Source organism: Triplophysa rosa, linkage group LG21 (assembly GCF_024868665.1).
Source record: "Triplophysa rosa linkage group LG21, Trosa_1v2, whole genome shotgun sequence".
NCBI classification, from domain to species: Eukaryota; Metazoa; Chordata; class Actinopteri; order Cypriniformes; family Nemacheilidae; genus Triplophysa; species Triplophysa rosa.
Genome location: NC_079910.1, coordinates 2,609,177 through 2,627,800, shown reverse-complemented (window position 1 = coordinate 2,627,800; position 18,624 = coordinate 2,609,177). Strand labels below are relative to the sequence as shown.

The window sequence follows — 18,624 nt, the reverse complement described above, 5'->3', positions numbered from 1 at the left end:
GGTTTTTGCTCTTCCTATTGGTCAGATAACGTTTCGTTCAGATGGCTGCGTGGGCTGCTTGAATAAAAGAATGGAGAGTGGATAGATTGAGTCGAAATAAGCAAACCGTGGATGGATACAGAGGGGTTTTTATCCAAGGACAGGAAAACAACGAAGTTTTAACCAGTTTCCCCAAGTGCTTGCCTTGACGCTTGGAGAACAAGAATCTCTGTTCCAACAAGGTAATGTTCTGGTCGTATTTATGCATGAGTTTTCGTTTTTTCAATCATGTCTAAAACTAGAAAAACGTGGCACTAAATTAATTGATTCAACTTTAAAGATACAAAATATTTTGTATGGGGGCTCGGGGTATAGCCTAATACTTACTGTTTCTGTGCTTCTCTTGTACTTTAGGAATTAGTTGCCTACACATGATGGAGTTGTATGTTTTGTTGTTGATGTTGAGCTTGCCCACCTTGAGTCAGGCAGACTGCACAGCGCAATGCTTGAGATGCGCGCAACAGATCTCCGACCTGGACTCCGCAGTCAACCGCTTGGTAAACTATTCTCAATACTCTGATTTAGATTTGCGCGAACACGGACAAACAGAAAATGAAATGACACAAATTACTTTAAAAGAAAAGAAAATAAGGCATACATTAAAAAACGAAAAATATAAAGGGTAAGAAAATGAATTGTCGTGTTTTATGTCATCAGTAAACAAGAGCTTTCAGCACCACGGAGAGCGCACGCGCGCGTCGCAAAATAAGCTGTTGTTTAGAAAATAAATATTTATGATCATTCTGACAAGTGAAAAAATGTATTTTTTATAACAAAACTACAGCCAAAGATCTTGTAGTATTTACTGCACCCGTTGAAGATATCCTTTTAGTAGGCTACTGCTGCACCGGTGTCACCGTTTCTGATCAATAAAGATTTTCGCTGTACAAGGTTTGAGTTGTGAAAAAAGTTATTGATGTTAAAAGTTCTTTAAACTAGTATTGGTTACGTTATATATCATCAAAAGCAAAAGTAAAAGCAAAATCCTCCTGGGTTTTGTAAAGCATCATGGTTTTCTAGTTCTTAAGGCCAAACATCATTGAATCACAAAATAAATTCAAAAGATAAAACACAATTGGGAGGTACATTGGAACACTTTGAGATGACCTGAATTTACCCTGCATGTTTGTAGAATGACAGTAAAAACTCATTTTGGTTCTTATCGAAAACTTAAGTTATGAGTTAAACCACTTCTTTATCTTTACAGACGTGCACTTTAGAATGTGAAGGAGCCGTTTCATCCACCGGTACACTGGACAGATGCGAGAAGATTTTACAGAAGCTATCGGATGAATTATCGGACCTCAGCATCGAGGAAGACGGAGAACGAAGCGAGGAGGATGTCGAAGCGCCAGCGGCATCCAACCTGGTCAAACGATACGGAGGATTCATTAAGAGGATCGATAAAAATAAAAAGAAATTATTTGCACCCTGGAAAGAAAACGCCGCGTTGAAAGGAATGTTCGCGCAGAAATACGGAGAATCGCTCTCGAAACTGCGCGAACGCGACGTCCCGTCCATAACCGGAGACGAGGAGGGAGAAGATATCGCGGCGGAAAACGAAACCGGACTTTACGATAACAACCTTCCTTTAAACGAAGTCAAACGATACGGGGGGTTTCTTCGCAAATTCGGCCCGAAACGAAGCGACGTGGATGACGCTAGCCGGCAGGTGCTGCAGAAAAGATACGGCGGATTTTTGAGAAGAATCCGTCCGAAATTGCGATGGGACAACCAGAAGCGATACGGCGGATTTTTACGTCGCCATTTTAAAATATCCGTGCGCTCCGACGAAGAGCCCTCATCGTACGAGGACTACGGTTTATAGGGTCATATTATACAAAAATAATTACACTCACTTCGCATTCTAGTTTTTTGATCTCATACATGTTTTCTCAACCTGGCTGCTGACTTACGGAATCACCGCTGTCATCCTGTCAATCATCTGTCAATCACTCGCCAGTGTTGAGGACTTAACAGTGAGCGGCCACTTGTTGTTTCCCGTTAAAGATATCCTGTATAAGCAAACGGTACATATTGCAGACAATGCTTGTTTAAAATGACAAATAAAGGGCAAGAACTTTACCTGCTTAACTGAAAATGTTTTGTGTCTTAATATTAAAATGGAATATAAATGTGGAAAATGCATATAAGTTTTTTAGAAGATGCGTTAATGTTGGAATCGTAATGGGATGACTATATTCCCAAAAGATCATTTCCAAACAAATCTGCGGACTAACGAACAAACGTTGTTTTAATGTTAGACAAGCAGCGCCATCTGTTGGTCAAAACCAACATTGCACCATCCACCAATGCAGTTCGCAAAAAAATAAAAATTCTGTCATCAGTTATTCACCTTCACGTAGTTCAAAATCTGTAGGACTTTTTTCTGTGGAACACAAAATAAGAAATTTTGAGAAATGTCACAAAGTGATTTTGTGTTCACATATGGAAATCAATGGGTGTCAATGTTGTTTGGTTACTATTAAAATGTTTTCCCTTGTGTTCTGCAGAAAAAAGAAAGCCATGCAGGTTTGGAATGACATAGGGGTAAGTGAATGATGACATAATTGTCCTTTTTGCACGAACAATTTCTTTCAAATTAGAATAATTAAACATCCCCTTGATGTATAGTCAGCGATGAACAGTCTGTGTCTACAGTCCTGTGTTATATATAATTTACATAATTTGCTGTAAACATCATTCATATTTATTTTGAACGATTCTTAAAGTCTATGCTTTTCAAACAAGACTATTTTAAATTGATTGTTCATAGGAATTCTCCGACGGATGTAACCCATTGCGAGTATCTTCTGAAGTACCTCTACCTTCTACCAAGTGACATCAAGATATAAAAATGACAAAGAAAACACGTCATGTCAACACTTCCCTTTAGTATAAATAGAGTGATATTTACATCCAAAGGACATTACGTTTTAGGTACAAACGGTAAACAAAGCAGTCAAGCACTTCAATAGTAAAACAACAAAATACAATGGAAACTCCAGTGCTGCCTCTGAACTGCAATTATTAATGAACCAAGTGCAACGCAACAAAATATAATTTCAAATCATGCTAGCTGATTTGCAACAGTGATGGTTGAGATGCTGATAGAGCACCAGCTCATCCCCCGTGTGACACACTGAAGTTGGGTGAAACAAAACGTTGCAGGGGGATATTTACTCTTTCTCCTGCTGGCTAGCTCTCTGTTCTGCGTGTGGTCCCACTGCCTCCACCGACACCGTATTTGCGGTACTAACCATGCTAACAGGCATGGCGACTACAGTGCTACCTGTAGCCCCCCCTACTGTCCCTGCAAGATTCTGCACCGTGGCTGCAGTGCCCATCGTGGGGAGCGTGACCAGCTGAAACGGACTGACTACTTTGACGATAGTGGGTCCTTGGGTTCCCTCTTGTACCGCTGCCGTGCTCAGAACCGTTAGATTAGAGCCATCGTGCTGGACTTCGGCTCCAGTGGGGGAAGTCAACACCGTGTATCCACTAATCATGGGAGAGTGAGCCTGCGCTGACAGCACTTTATCCAATGTGATGCCGGCGAGCTGAGTGATAGGCAGGGTGAAATGCGTGGGCTGTGCGACCGTGGCGGGTCCAGAGACGGCACGGGTCAGGCGAGGGCGCTTGGATGGGGGAGAGGAGGTCACGGGGGTCAAGGTCATGAGGACGCTGTTGAGGTGTTGTGATTTGCTCTTCAGTTCTTTGGCATGCTTGCGATGCTCGTCGCACTGCTGTTCAAGAGCTATAAAGGTAAAAGGTCACTTTTGTCAAAAAAGTAGGCATAACAGGATATAGAAAACGTAAACATTCATCTGTTGCTACTGCACTGCTAATATATACAGAATACACAAGGAGCAGAATATACATACAGAGCACAAATCAGGTACAGACCCACTAAGCTGCGAGTGTACTGCTCTCTGCAACGGTCCATCTGACTTTTGTGACTGGCAAGAACTTTCTTCACCAGATCCAACATCCCAAAGTTCTGAACGATATTGTTGAGTAGAGCGGCATCTGTTCGCAGATTCATGTAATGTCATGAGCATCAACGATACAGAAAAAAACATGCAATTAATAATAAAAATACCTTGTGGAGGGTGCCCTCCCCAAAAGAAAATTCATGCCACAAAACTTACATCAAAAGATAAAATCTCAAAAAACTGCACCAAAGACATTTCATTTTATAATGCTAGAACATCAATTCTGTTGTTTCTGCTTATTTCTCTAATAAATTTCATTGGATTTATATTATATTTCATCACATGCCATAACCCTGGTGCCATCTGTAATACATATGCTTTGAGAAACAAAAAAATCTTGAAAGAACGTGCATTACTTTTAATAAACAAGAGTGGACAGCGAAGAAAAAAGAAGTCAGCAAATGCATAAAGAATTTAAGACCGTTTGGATTCATTTTTTCTGGTTGCTATATACACCAATTTCAACACTAACATTCCTGTACCATACAGCTTTGACTTAAAATGCATAACAATTAAGACCAAATACTTGTGTCTAAACAAACAACAATACATTAGAGAATATATAGGGGGAAAAGTCAATTGAAGTGATTGTGAACAGGTTAAGAGGTGTCTGACCATTAGCCTGGAGAGGAGGGTCTTGGATGCGTTCCTCTAAGCCTTTCAGCATCTCCTGCATCTCTCTCTCCAGTTCCCCCATCACTTCATCCAGTAACCCAGCGTCCTTCAGCCCTCTCCAGATCGTCACAGTGTCCTCTGACATGAAACAGAACAACCGAGATCAACAACATGGACGTTTCAAAATGTCCAAGGTGAAATTCCTGGGTGCACTCACTCACGTCCTAAAGTGACCCATTCTGTGGTATCCTCAGCAGCGTCTGTGGAAAACGAAGCTGCGGATCCATTCACTGCAGTAACGACGCAAACATTACTAATCATTAAATACAATTTTAAATGGAACAAAAGTGTATCTATTTAAATCTTTTAAACATCACTTTAATAGATTGAGAACGCTCTCTGTAAATCATTTTGGCATGTGATTTGTGGGGCTGGTTCGTACCGTCCACTGAAGCCGGGGTTGCGGGGGCAGTCTCTGTGGATGGCTGGCTACTGAGTGACACTCGTGCCCCCACCGGGTCGATCTTGGTACTGCGACATGTGTTTGAACAGAGTCTGGAGTGTTGATAGAAGTCCAGCTCGCCTGAATCCATGATCTTCCTATAGAATAACAGAAATGCTACATTCAGGAACACAAAATTAGAGAGGAATCAAATGTGTCATATATGGGTAAAGGTGAATAAATAATAACACCATTTTTTTGGGGGGGGGTCTGGTCCCATCAATAGCTTATTTTCACCAGGAACTAAGGATGATTTGAGAATCAGTTTTGTGTTCGCTGGGCATAAAGATAACTGAATACTAAAACAAGTAAAGAGGGATCTGATTCCATACCATCACCTGCGGTTGCACACACGACCCCACAGGAGTATATATACAGGACGTAGGACATATATTCACAACCACAAACCTCAACATGGTCCCATTGAGGCGAATGGCTCTTTTCCAGTCCTTCAGCGTCGACTTGCCAGCCAGATACACAAACTCCTTTGGACTGATGAGATGCTCATTCAACTGGAACAAAGCATTGAGGCACATTACCAGATTCTTTTATGCAGAGATAAAACTGTCTACACAGCAAGACTCCGCCGGACAGGAAAACCTTAACGTTGCCATAACTCGCAAATAATATTTCTACATCAGGGTTTATACAGGCGCGCATATAGTTTAGTAAAGTAGCTTTAATGCCGTTTATTACAAATCTACGATTACATTTTTATAGCAAGTCCGCGTGAACTTTTTCCACTAAAATTACCCTGACACTCGTCGGTCAGATGTCTTTGAAAAAACGACTCAGAAAATGAAAGTTATTTCTGAGATAAGCTCTATCATTATATGTTTTCTTATCTAAAGCAATGCAATAACAATTTTGTAATGTATTTACCTGCACACATTTGATGTTGATGCCAGGGCACACAAACTTCTTCCATACGAGATTGGCTTTGCTTTCCCCGCAGGTAATTGGATAAAGAATATCTCCCTCTACATCTATATCTTCAGAGATTTTCACTGTGTATATATGAGCATGCCACGTGTTTTATTTCTGTAAATAAACAACTCTATGAACAAATTTAGGTTGTTAGGTGTTCAGATAATCAAACAATGGCTACCATACACACTTTAAGTATACCCTATCAAGCCTAAAATGTGCCTTAATGTTGCCAACACTTTATAAACGCAGCGATTTTATGGAAGTAAGCCTGATTCGCAGTTTCAAACCCGTCATCATAGCAAATGCATTACCCTGTGTGCTTTATTGCTGTCATACAAAGTCTTTAATCTGTGAAACACGTCATACCCAAAACAGTGTCCTTGGGAAGGGAAATGGTGCTGCTTGACTCAGCTTCCGAATCCAAAGTCTGCTCCACACTGTGTTCACTGTATGAAAACACACAGGACTGCGGTCAGTCTGAGACAGGTGCATGATGGGAGATAATGAGAGACATCTGCGAGATTCTTACCTAGACTGTTCCAGGTCCGAAGCCACCAGAATGTTCTTCTCCTCATCCGTGGAAGACGTCTGACCCGTGTTGTCCGGGGTCGTGACCACCACCACCTCCTCCATGTGGACGTTCACCTCAGAGGTCGAAGCCATGGGGTCAGCAGCATCTGACAGGCGTCGATCACTCACACCTGAACTGTGGAGAGAAAAAGAGCATTTAAAAGATGAAAAATTTTTGGCTGCAATAGATGGTACTGTGTCAGTCATGCCACAAGTATTGTGGTACTAGATGATGGCCAATATTTATGTCATAAGACTTTAAAAGCAGATTAAAAACGCTTTGTATTTACATAGCCGAGTAACGTTAATACACACACTTCGTTTAAAACTCACAAATATTTACGAACAGTTTTTTACAAACGCAGCGCGTTTCGCCACAATTTACCCAAACAAATGTAAGAAATAAAAAAGACGCATTACTAAAAGACAAAACATACAGACGAACAATATTTCTGTGCAAACAGTACAAAAACAATATATATAGATCGAAACTTCACCTGCTAGAGTTGTGTGAATTTGTGTTTAGGAAGCGTTGGGCAAACCGGGCGGACGCTACTGCGCATGCTTTCAGATGACGTCAGACGCAAAGTACGCCGTGAAGGAGCTGTCAAGTGGGAACTGTTACTTTTTCAAGCGCTGATGAACGGGGGACCAATCAAAGCTATTTGTGATTATTGTGACTAAAGTTTTTTTAATGATTTTGTAAATATTGCTGAGACAATAACATCGTATGACAGAAAACACTCAGAATCAAAAGATTGAAATAATTACAGTTTACATGTTTACAGTACAAAACATCCTTGGGTTTGAATGTTGCTCAGTGTAGTCTTTTTTTAGTCTCGATGCGCCCCCGTGTGGCGCAATGAGGTCGTGCATTGAATTCACGAAATGTAAGTTTTGCGGGCACTGCAGCAGATTGAGACCGTTGTACCGACGTTTTTAGACATATGTAATCGATATAATATTTATGGGAACTAAACTGTAAATACCAAGACTTGACAAACATTGTATGGATGACTGTAACACTTGTGAAGTACTGACGTCTGCTCACCCTAAATCAGATATTCTCTACAATTATTTTCCATTTTCCACGGTAAAATAATAGCAAAACCGCACAACAGACAAAATACATAAAGCAAAAACTTTATAAACTTGATCTAAAGATAAAACGTATTAAAAGATTAGTTGTTTGGGACACAAACAGCACAACACACAAAGGTGTATTATATAATTTATTTCTTAAAGAAAATTACAATATGTGTCACACTAAAAAAAGAAATGTACAAAAATCTTTGTCAATTGAAAAATATAGCTTTGATTCAGCACTGTTAACGCCCATATTAGAACTGAGAGTCTTTTCTCATTTATCACTCAATATTTGGATGCAGCATACATGACTCATGAGCCCAATTTTATGTGGTCACTAAATTTCAAACTGTACGGTGAGTAGTGTTATTTATCGTGGCAATTGCACGATTGGTCACAGAACTATATCCCCAAAATCAAACAAGCGTGTTCATTCACTGCAAGTTGCGTGTGCATTCCAAGTTTGGTCAATTCTGAACGGTGAATCTGCATAAAGAGACACAAACGCATTGATGAGCATGTGTAAAAACATTTACAATGTTTAAATGCAAAATGATAATTCTTAAAATGTATTTAAGTCATAGGATAATAAAAATACCATACAACTATATACAAACAAATTTCATTATATTAGACACCATCATAAGTTGACAGGAGCTGTTCATGTTTGCCAAGGTCACATAAGTTAATGTTCAATTTCCCAGCTGAAAAAAGCACAGCTAAAACCAACTAGTCTGTTTTTAGCTGTTTTAGATGTTCTGGAGTTTTGATCACCTTTTCAGATGTCAAGTTGGTCTGCTGGTCAGGCGGTAAACCCGCTGCTTCCATCTTAAACCATAAAACCAACCAACCACACAAAATAATGCTCCCAGCCCTGTTGAAAATAACAGCATATGCTGGTTTGGTATGTTTTGATGCTGGTTTGCTGGTTTAAGATGGTCCTTAGCTGGTTTAAACTGGTCAAACCAACATCAAATCATACCTAACCCAGCATACAGTATGCTGTTTTTTTAACAGGGAGGGGCCGGTTGCATAAACTAGTCTTATAAATTAGTCATCTAATTTAAAAGTCAGACATATCATAGATTATTCTAATTGAAATATGAAAAGTAAAACAGATTAGTCCTAACTAATTGCTAGTCTGTGAGAATAGTTGGTAAAACACAGAATTTATTTAGCCTCTATGTTTATGCAACTGGCCCAGGTCTATAAATTTAATTTGAAGCTAAAATACCAAATGCTAGAATTTATTTTACCTTTCTACCATCCTCAACCTATGAAATTGATGACAACCAGATGTAGGACTGTGTGGGCAAAGAGAAAGTCTGCGAAAGCTCTCTCTGGTGAGATGGACAGGAACTCGCCTTTATTCTGAGGATTAATCTGGATTCTCAGGCACACTGGAGAAGAAACATAGACATGTCAACCACCAAAAATCAACACATAATGATGACATCAACATGAAGCCAGAGATTATAAAAACTTGCATGCATTTAACAATAACATTCGGCCTAACAGGAATTGAAACTATTGTGCTTCATACAAAATAATAAATAAACATTGTGCGCACGAATAAACAAAAAAAGAAAAGAAATATTTACCTGCAAGAATAAACGATCCAACGCACGATATGAAACCAGATAGAAAGCTGTTAAAAGGAAATGTACCAACTAATAAACAGTAGAGAAACTGCAAAGCTCCCGTCATCATAATATAGAAAAGATACGCGTCTACCACTTTCAGTTTGTTCTGGGTGCTGGACACATATTCATCCAAGAACCTCGAAATCACAGATATTACTGAATTTGACATTTTCAATGTCGCTGCCAACGGCCCAGAACAAGAAAAACCACCGAAAACGGACGTATCCGTTGAGTGGACGGTGCGTTTTACAGCAAAATAACGTTTTTTGAACTGTAAAGTATCTTTTACTCCTCTAGGGGGCGCTTGACGGCTCCAGTTCCGAGTCCATCATTGAGCCACGTTCAAATACCAGGACGTGTTTTTGTCTTGTTAAAGACTATTGTAGATTTAAAAGTACGTAGAAAACATTTAGTAAGTCCAAATATTAGTACAAACAGTTAGCAACAGACTTCCATATAAAATTCTTTTTAACGACGCTTTTCCAATAATCATAGACGGCTGTGATTGGGTCACCGTCTATACAGCGTGGAGAAAAGTAACGATCACCAAATGTCTTGTGATAGCAGCGGTCAGCTAAAAAATCCTTATTGTAGTCAAATTAATAAACAGTCTAAATAAAATTGTTGATGGTACAATTATTATAGCTACAAATCATAAACGCACAATTTCGAGGAAACTAAACCCCGCCCATTTGACTTATCTTTCATTCCCCTTTCTTTCAAAACTGTGATAAACAGTTATGCTTTGTTTAGAAACTGTGTTCTCTCGTCACTCAGATTAACAATTTATATTATTTTGAGAATTAATTTAAAAAATATTTTACATTAGAATGAAACGTTTATTGGCCTTTTTGGAGTTTGATTTCTAGTTGTTTCTGTTGTTCTAATGTAGTTCAATATCTGTCCAGTGGATGGCAGCAGAATGTCAACCTACGTTTTAGAAAGCTAAAAGAGAATTCACTCCATTAGTCTAATAAAGAAATTTTGATGCTAGGTGTTTTACATATTCGTCCATTCTTTATTTTTTCAAGCCTTCTATAACGGTCACGTTTCTGTCAAATAAACTGTAATACATTTCTCATAATTAAATAAGTAAGTTAGCCACATACAATTAGATCTATTCTATATTATTAAATAAAATGTTAATTTGAATCGCTTTTGATGCCATGGACAGCTAAACGTGCTTGCTGTACGTTGTTATCATAATGTACTGTTAAGTGAAATAAAACAAACTTCAGACGTACTCGGGGTCTCCATCGGTGTTTGATTCTTAGCGTCTGTCTTATGGCGACAGAACCCGGAAGTAAAGTTCAGATACAAATGTGACATTTGCTGTTCGTTGGAAAGCCCTTTGATAAGTGTGCAGGAGGTTGTCTGCTGTCCGTATACAAGAACCATGAGAGTTACAGAAGTGACAAGGTGAGGATGATGATGATCAAAGCTGCATAACGCCATTTATGTGTTTGATGTCATTTACAAAGCTGAAGCAAAATGACAGAGCATGCGGAGGTCATCACATACAGTGTGTGTTTATGCGTGTGCGTTAAAACAAGATTTGAGTTTCTGATGGTTTGATCAAATCTCTCTAAGTCATTCATTGGAAATGCGACCTGGGTGTTGTTACGATTCGATGTAGTGTCAAATGTAAAAAGTTTAATCTAGAAAAGAAATGTAAATGTGTAACACACTGACTGTACATTATTGTTATTACTAACATAAGTATTCAGTTCAATTTAAATGCATTTCAGTGGCCCTTTCACAGTTTTGCATTGTTGCAAAGCTGATTTACAAAAGATATCTTTCATTACATGAGACATGTAAGCTGTGCAAAAACCAAGTACTGTGGCATTAACTTGTTAAAGACCGCGCTGTGTAAAAATGCACATGTGTGATCAGTGCAGCCTGTAGTCTTTTTGTGTCTGAACATCATCCTGTGCTTTAATATTCATCGGACAACATGAAATATGTCCACTAGGATTTCTGTTTTAAGAAAATGAGGACGTATGCATGCAGGTATCCAAGAGCAGATCAAAGAAATATGAAATTTCACTTTGTTTCTCATGCAAATCCATTGCATGTCCGGTGACTTTGAATGTAGTAACTTGGTATGAGCACCTATTGTATTATTGCTCCTGTGTGACATATCGCTTATTGCTCCCTGAACTCTCTGTAAGTTGCTTTGGATAAAAGTGTCTGCTAAATGACTAAATGTAAATGTAAAATGTAATGCACTTGTCTTTTGTTATAATAGGTTACTCTTATTTGTGGGTGTGATCACGCATCATTCATGTGAATCAATCTTTTATTTCCAGCTCTGAGAGGATCCGTGCAGCGTTGACCAGCGCTTCCTCGGGTCTAGAGGGCTTTAAAGCTCACGCTGTCTTCCAGGAGATCAATAAAAAGCTGCAAGAGGTACGAGGAGCACGGCTCGCTTAATTGAGCTGAATTCAAGGGCTGTGGTGCGGCGAATATCTCTGAAGTTGTGTTGTTACAGGTTTAGTGCTGTATGCATTGATCCACTGTGTGCTTTCACTCTTTACTGGCTTGTGAAGTTTGATTCAAACTAGAAATACTGGATGCTGGACCGATTGTCTTTTCTTGTGTATCACGAAATCTTCTGATCTTTCTGTGACATATATGCGTCCGTTCCTCCGTCCGTTTTTGCAGTATTCACAGTACTAAACTTGTGTATTATCTTTAAATAATCCACATGAAATTCTTCACGTCTCTGGTCGATGACCCAAAATAATGTTAAACATGCGGATAATCTGTTTTTTTTAGCTGTTGTGGTGGAACGGTTTTCTGTGGGTGAGAAACGGACGTCTCCTGTGATGTGTGTTTGTGTGTGTAGGATGGAGAGCAGTTTGTAAAGAAGATCGGAGGTGTGTTTGCCTTCAAGGTGAAGGACGGTCCAGATGAAAAAGAGGCAACCTGGATCGTTGATGTAAAGAACGGAAGGGGCTCGGTTCACAACGACACGGGTGAGTCCGAAAACGAGATTTCTCAGTATCCATCAGATAGACTCTATTCGGTCCCATGAGGTCACGTGAGCAGTAAAGAGGATCCATTTTACTGTAGTGCAGTTATTCTGGTAGTTCTTAGGAATGTGCTTTGCCTCACCAACATTATAATGATGTGTAGGTGGGCGATTCCAATGTTATGGATATGACATTTTGCATTATGGATGTGAAATAAAGACGACAAACTTTGTGGGATTGCTGTGAATGAAAATACAAACCTGAAGCAATAATACCCCAAAAATTCTAAGAAAAAGTCCCTTATTGGACAATTCTCCCAGAAAGCACGCCCATGCGGCGAGCGAAAGAGCACGCCCACGCGTCAACCAGCTAGCTTGAGAAAGAGCACGCCCATCAATGCCGCTTGACTCGGCTGACAGAAGTTTAGCTGTGTTTGTTTACTCACTGCATTTGGGTGATGAATGTTATATAAACGATGGATTTAACGCTGGATATGGAGATCTTTTGAAGCGGATAGATGGCGCGGTCCCAGCGCTAAAAGATGCGCACACGGTGAACCGCACGCGGTGAGTCAAACTAAGTCGTAAGTCTGTGTTTTGTTGGCAATCGGAGAGTACGTGCATAATGTAAACAAAAGAACTTATAGTGAATCAACAGTTATGCAGGGATAATGCGATGATGTATTGTGTGCTCCTGCTCCACCCCCCCGCACGCCAGGAGCTCGAATTTTCCGGAAATTAAAGTACAGCTGTATCTGTCTTTTATAAATTTGATCAAACTAAATACTATTGGAAGATACAAAGTATGCAATACTACTGCATAGGTACTCAAGATTAATATGAGATTGGCAGGAACTGCGTGTGTTACCTCATCTTTATTATCTGTGCCATTAGTATAGCAAAAACCTTTGGTAAAAACTTGACATTTTCACGGAATCGCCCAGGTGTGTGTCCACAGCGTTCTTTGAGGCAAATGTTCAGGATTCAAATAAAAATGTGTTGTGTGGGTGGGTAAAAAAGAAACTAAGACATGTGAGATTGTGTTTGTGACCTAACGATCGAGATCAAGCTCACACGTCATGTGACAGTTTGCCATTCATTACCCGAACAAATACACAAGTAATTCTGCTCTATAAGCTCATTCTTGTTCATTTGCACCCGGTTAACCTTCTTCTGTGTCTTTTCCCAGAAAAGAAAGCCGACTGCACTATTGCCATGTCTGACTCTGACCTGCTGGCGCTCATGACTGGAAAGATGAATCCACAGACGGTGAGGACCAGATGTTCAAACCCAACGTTTGTCTGTTTGTAATATTTTTTATTTTGTTTTGTCTTGTTTTTGTGTTAAAGCATGTAGACATCCTCAAAACCATCTGTTTACTTGAGAGGAGAAAGTTGTGAGATGCCAAAATGTGTTTTAAAAGAAAATTCGGTTTATTTTCCTGCTTCGTTGGAAAAGTGTGTTTAACAATAAAACACAAGCACATCTCGGCACAAGTGGTTGATGTGACTACAGTATGATTTTGGACACTTCACTGCATTTTCTATTTATTTATTCTATTTATTTCTATTTTTTCTTTTGTAGGACTGTAACAGATTTTCACTTCACGGTTATTGTGGCCAAAAACTGGCTGTAACAATATTAGCACAATATCTATTTAAATGATTTTTCAAATGAATAAATAATGCATCAGTCTTGGCCTTCTCCTTTTAGGCCAACAAATCGCACTTAAAATTTGAGTGTACGGTTTAGAGGGAGAGTTTGTGGCAAATTCAGGTGCTGGATTATTTACAATATTATCAAATGTGTAGAATTACCACAGTATCAATATATCACGATAATTGTAGATGCTGGTATAGCGTGTGACACCACAATTCAAAGTGCATTACAGTGCGATCAAGCTTTATATTTTGAACACTATTTGTGTTCCCTGGGGTCAAACCCATAACCTTTACGTTGCTAGCACAATGATTTATCAAGACTACAAGAACCACGAGATGGATCCCATTCAATAGCTTGGTTCCAAGGCTCTCTGCATTGTGTTTTCCCAGTTTTTCCTTGATGATGAAATCTAATTATCTAATCGCTTTTGTTGTCTAGTTTTACATTGTAACATGTCAACAAAAAGTTTGCGTCATACAGTTTCTGAAAGAAAGCGAGACATTGAGCCACATCACAATCCAGAGCTATAAAGTTTTCTTATTACGCACGTTTTAGTAAAGGCTATCAGAATGAATGCGGGTTATATTTAGCTATAAATGAGCGGGGTAATTGCATGCGAGCAGCTAGCCAAGTCATCAAGGTCTACCTGAGTGCTTTTGTTTGCATGAGGCGGTTGACTTGTGAAGTACTTCATCTTACAAACAAAACTCTTCCGAGCATCACGCTCACTACATCGGCTTCAGCGAGGAGCGTTTCTGCCCTTCAGGAGGAGTAGATCACATTTTTTTTACAGTTACATCACAACGTGTTTCTCTGAAGCCATTTACATTTACTAGGGATGTAACAATATCAAAATCTCACTGTATAATAAAACCTCGGTGTGAACTCTACAGTACGGTATTTGCTGCGGTATTTCAAGTGACAAATGATGACTTGGAAACGTGCCATAAGCATCCTCTTTATCCTGTAATCATAACCGTTGCTTAGAGGTATGAGTTATAGTACGAGATGAAGAAGGTCAAATGACCTAAAAATCCCTTTAATAAAATAAAATCATTGCACCAGATGGACCATGACAAAGGTAACATCTATTATTTTTTTCTAACATTCTCTATGTTATGCCCGGAAGACCTATCGTTTCACACAGTCATGTGACCACGATAATATTGAGACAATTTTGCTATTGCGATAACACGATATCGATAATATTGTAACATCCCTAACATTGACATCGATTTAATCAAAGCATCTGATTGAATTGAACCAAATCAGTTGAGCCACAGCTTTAGAGAGGTGTGTATAAAATCTGCTTGCAAAACCAGAATATTCAGGGATGTTTTAAAGGGAGAACGGCATGCAGTCATTACATTGATTCGAGCGTAAGCAACATGTGAAATAGATTTTTTCCTTGTACTTTATTTGCACAGTTTGTCCTCTGTAAGAGGGATCGGGACTCGCAATGTGCAGTGGGTCATGTCAAAAACCATTTACAGATTGTACATTATTTCAAGTGTCTCTTAAATAGTTTTAAAAAAATATGTCTTTCTTTAAAATCATTTTGCTTCGTGTTTTAAACGTTGTTCATAAGGAACCATTTAAAAATCTATTGCAATTCATGCTAAATCCAATGTGATATCAGCCGTTTTTAAAAACCAAACTGATGATACACCGATCTTTCTTTCTTCTGTCCATGCAGGCGTTCTTCCAGGGAAAACTCAAGATCACTGGAAACATGGGCATGGCCATGAAACTTCAGAACCTCCAGCTGCAGCCTGGCAAAGCCAAGCTGTGAGAGGCGGAGCATCACGTGGGTGGCGTCTGGAAGAGCTCCGCCCACACTCGCACTCATTAGCGTAGCTGCACGGGCGTCACTTTCTGCGCTGTAGTGTTCAGCTCGTCTCTAACAGGTTAGATGTGAAGTTCACCCGAAATCGACAACTGTCGTAATTTACTCGCCCTCATTAGTTTCAAGCGGGCTTTTTTATTTTCTGTGTGAATTTTTGCTCTTTTCCATATCCAATTCAGACAAAAAAAACACCACGGCATTTTAAAAGTCATGTTTCCGGAACATACCAAAAAAAAGAAATATGTTCTTCCTCTGTTAAGTTCTTCATTTCCCAGTGTTTTTGTAAAAGTTTGATTAATATTAACCTCAATTGTACATTTACATCTATGCATTTGGCAGACGCTTTTATCTAAAGCGTCTTACAGTGCATTATACTATACATTTGTTTTCTAAGTATGTGTAATCCCTGCGATCGAACCCATGACCTTGCTCTAACCACTGAGCTACAGGAAAGCTAATTCCACAATTGTGTGGAAACAACTGAGAGTTTTTCAAAATAAAAGCATACTGCTGTGTGACGATGATGTGAGGGCGAGTAAACAGTAACAGAAATATCATTTTTGGGTATTCACAAAACACTATGAATTAATGTTCTTAATAAATTCAATTTGATATTGTTTAGTTGGCCCCCATAACAGTTATAATTGTACATGCGTACATTGATTATTGATTTATTAAAGTATCTTCCTGTGTATAAATGACGTGTTATAGCTCAGCATGCAGCCTGTGGGTAATTTGGGGAAATTTCAACACACAACTCAAAAACAGAAGTGTCAACAACACACGTACTACAGTATTCAACGCTTTAATGCATGGAGCCTGACTTTAAAATATTCAACAGCAGTAAGAGAAAGTCTCTTCAGGATTTTCCATCAGGTGTGTTTACAATACAGTTTAGATAAACACCATTTATTAATCATTTAACAGATACATCTTTTTTTAATATCCTACAGTGTTGTCAAAGCATTGAGTGCTTTCATCTGTCTGTGTGTGTTCATCTCTCATGCACCTCGCTGACTTCTGCCCACCAGATTTGAAAATGATTTTGTACTAAATAAACTTTAATATTTCGCATTCAAATGAAAGGTGTCTCTCTCAGTTTCTCCTTTTCTTTAAAGTCATGTGAACAGATGGCGGTCTGAGTTTGTGTCTGGCATATTTAGTATTTGCTCTGTCTAATTCTTTCACTGTACCTGTGAGATTATTATTACAAATTTGTTTTCATTTATTGATTTTTATTTTGGAAGAATTCTCAGAAAATGTTGGATGAACTGTGTTGGATCTAGTCTGTCTGTGTTTTTTAATGTTAAACTGTTTTTGCTCTTCTTGTGAAATGGTCCAGCGTAATTCTTACATCAGCACTCAGCACATATGAGAACCTCCAAACTTTCCAACCAGACCAGGCTCTTGTCCAACCTGCCACGCTTTTGTTTTCCTTTGAAAACTTCTAGGGACTAAATCCCTGAAATTGTTAATGAGCTCTGACCTAGATTCTCTCTCTCTATCTCTCTCTCTCTCTCTCTCTCTCTCTCCATGCGCATACACATGCACTTTGGTAGATTTACCAAGTGGCTGATATGGTTGAGAAGTATTCCTGTCGGATCTAATATTGACGGCACAGCACTGCTTTTTAATTTTAGTCTCTCCGCAAATTCAGCGTCGACCTGTGCCTTGTTCAAGGAATCCGTGGTGAAATGAAGCGAACAAACGCTCAATGTTTTACCCACGTGAGCTGGAAAGTCTTTAAAAATAAACTTACGCATTACTAATGTGGGAATCTGAAGGAAGGTTATGCAGCGATGTGCACTTCCACAACCAGGCACTGCACAGTATTTTGTGATCTTTAACGGCATGATTATTGCTTTCTCGCTCTATCTGGTTCCGCGCAACTTGTGTTACTTCAGTACTGTCATGCGCGAACCAGTGGGCGGGGCTAGAGAAGTAGTAGTTGATATTTTTCTGTGGAGGCGGTGTTCGACCTGATAGGTGCATTCCAGGACCTGGCGTTCGCTGGGCCTGGTGTCAATAACAGATGTAATTTCAGTAACAAGGGCGTTTTCAGGTGTGACACTTATAGGATGTTCGCTTGAATACGATTCCCTCTTATATAACAAAAGCTCGGATTAAAATTGAGGTCTTTATTCATCACCCCTTTAAGAAAAAAATTCTAAACTTAAATAATTATTGAAAAAACGATCTCACTTTAAAATATTTATTTTCTAATAGTGTACTTAAATATTACATTTAATATATATTTTAATTAAAAATAGTCAAAATATTTTATTACATTTATTTTATAGTTTATTATTGTATTTTGTTATATATATATTGTTTGTTTTTATGTGTATACAGTATGTATTTATTTGTTTTACATTATTTCATGTTATTTACATTTAGCAGATGCTTTTATCCCAAGCAACTTACAGATGAGGGAAACAATGGAAGCAATTGGAAGTGCATTAAAAAACTGGTCTAATATATTCTACTTATTTATTTATATTTTTTAAATTCATTATCTACAAAGTAACATTTTCAGATTGTGTTGACACATCAGTGCCAAGTTATAGCCACTGAACGCAGCCTGTCGTTGTATCTGTAGTTTCTTACAGAGAAGCAGACTCTTACAAGACAGACAACATTTTCAATTTCAGCTCATTCAGTATGACAAGTGCTTTAAAATGTCCTTGATTCAACAGGGCCATGCTGATAAATCTATATGCACATATTTTTGTGTTTCGAGCTGAGTGTCCTTGTGTTAT

The 18,624-nt window shown here is 38.8% G+C and overlaps 3 protein-coding genes across 4 annotated transcripts; 2 read left to right on the top strand and 1 right to left on the bottom strand.

The window, feature by feature from the left end:
• On the top strand, positions 1 to 2,069 carry pdyn (prodynorphin). Its single transcript, XM_057319969.1, has 3 exons — positions 1 to 221; positions 394 to 536; positions 1,247 to 2,069. The coding sequence occupies exons 2-3, from the start codon at positions 411 to 413 to the stop codon at positions 1,865 to 1,867; spliced, it is 747 nt and encodes a 248-aa protein (XP_057175952.1). The 5' UTR covers positions 1 to 221; positions 394 to 410; the 3' UTR covers positions 1,868 to 2,069.
• Positions 2,070 to 2,913: 844 nt separating this feature from the next.
• On the bottom strand, positions 2,914 to 7,241 carry gmeb2 (glucocorticoid modulatory element binding protein 2). Of its 2 annotated transcripts, none has more exons than XM_057319967.1 (10): positions 7,149 to 7,241; positions 6,611 to 6,787; positions 6,448 to 6,527; positions 6,034 to 6,158; positions 5,560 to 5,663; positions 5,092 to 5,249; positions 4,871 to 4,939; positions 4,650 to 4,787; positions 3,946 to 4,068; positions 2,914 to 3,796 (listed from the first exon to the last, which is right to left on the bottom strand). In XM_057319967.1, the coding sequence occupies exons 2-10, from the start codon at positions 6,742 to 6,744 to the stop codon at positions 3,219 to 3,221; spliced, it is 1,509 nt and encodes a 502-aa protein (XP_057175950.1). In that variant the 5' UTR covers positions 6,745 to 6,787; positions 7,149 to 7,241; the 3' UTR covers positions 2,914 to 3,218. The 2 variants fall into 2 exon arrangements, with proteins under 2 accessions (XP_057175950.1, XP_057175951.1); XM_057319968.1 differs by having other exon boundaries at positions 6,611 to 6,782; positions 7,149 to 7,204.
• Positions 7,242 to 10,661: 3,420 nt separating this feature from the next.
• Positions 10,662 to 16,964, top strand: scp2b (sterol carrier protein 2b). Its single transcript, XM_057319231.1, has 5 exons — positions 10,662 to 10,799; positions 11,693 to 11,792; positions 12,232 to 12,361; positions 13,547 to 13,626; positions 15,716 to 16,964. The coding sequence occupies exons 1-5, from the start codon at positions 10,777 to 10,779 to the stop codon at positions 15,809 to 15,811; spliced, it is 429 nt and encodes a 142-aa protein (XP_057175214.1). The 5' UTR covers positions 10,662 to 10,776; the 3' UTR covers positions 15,812 to 16,964.
• Positions 16,965 to 18,624: the final 1,660 nt, after the last annotated feature.

Bases quoted from the DNA above. Each gene is read 5' to 3' on its own strand.
- pdyn (XM_057319969.1), top strand. From the start codon at position 411: ATGATGGAGTTGTATGTTTTGTTGTTGATGTTGAGCTTGCCCACCTTG. The intron at 537-1,246 runs GTAAACTATTCT...TTATCTTTACAG, and splicing joins ACTCCGCAGTCAACCGCTTG to ACGTGCACTTTAGAATGTGA.
- gmeb2 (XM_057319967.1), bottom strand. From the start codon at position 6,744: ATGGCTTCGACCTCTGAGGTGAACGTCCACATGGAGGAGGTGGTGGTG. The intron at 5,664-6,033 runs GTAAATACATTA...GCTTTGTTCCAG, and splicing joins TCAACATCAAATGTGTGCAG to TTGAATGAGCATCTCATCAG. The intron at 4,788-4,870 runs GTGAGTGAGTGC...GTTTCATGTCAG, and splicing joins AGAATGGGTCACTTTAGGAC to AGGACACTGTGACGATCTGG.
- scp2b (XM_057319231.1), top strand. From the start codon at position 10,777: ATGAGAGTTACAGAAGTGACAAG. The intron at 10,800-11,692 runs GTGAGGATGATG...TTTTATTTCCAG, and splicing joins AGAGTTACAGAAGTGACAAG to CTCTGAGAGGATCCGTGCAG. The intron at 12,362-13,546 runs GTGAGTCCGAAA...GTCTTTTCCCAG, and splicing joins CTCGGTTCACAACGACACGG to AAAAGAAAGCCGACTGCACT.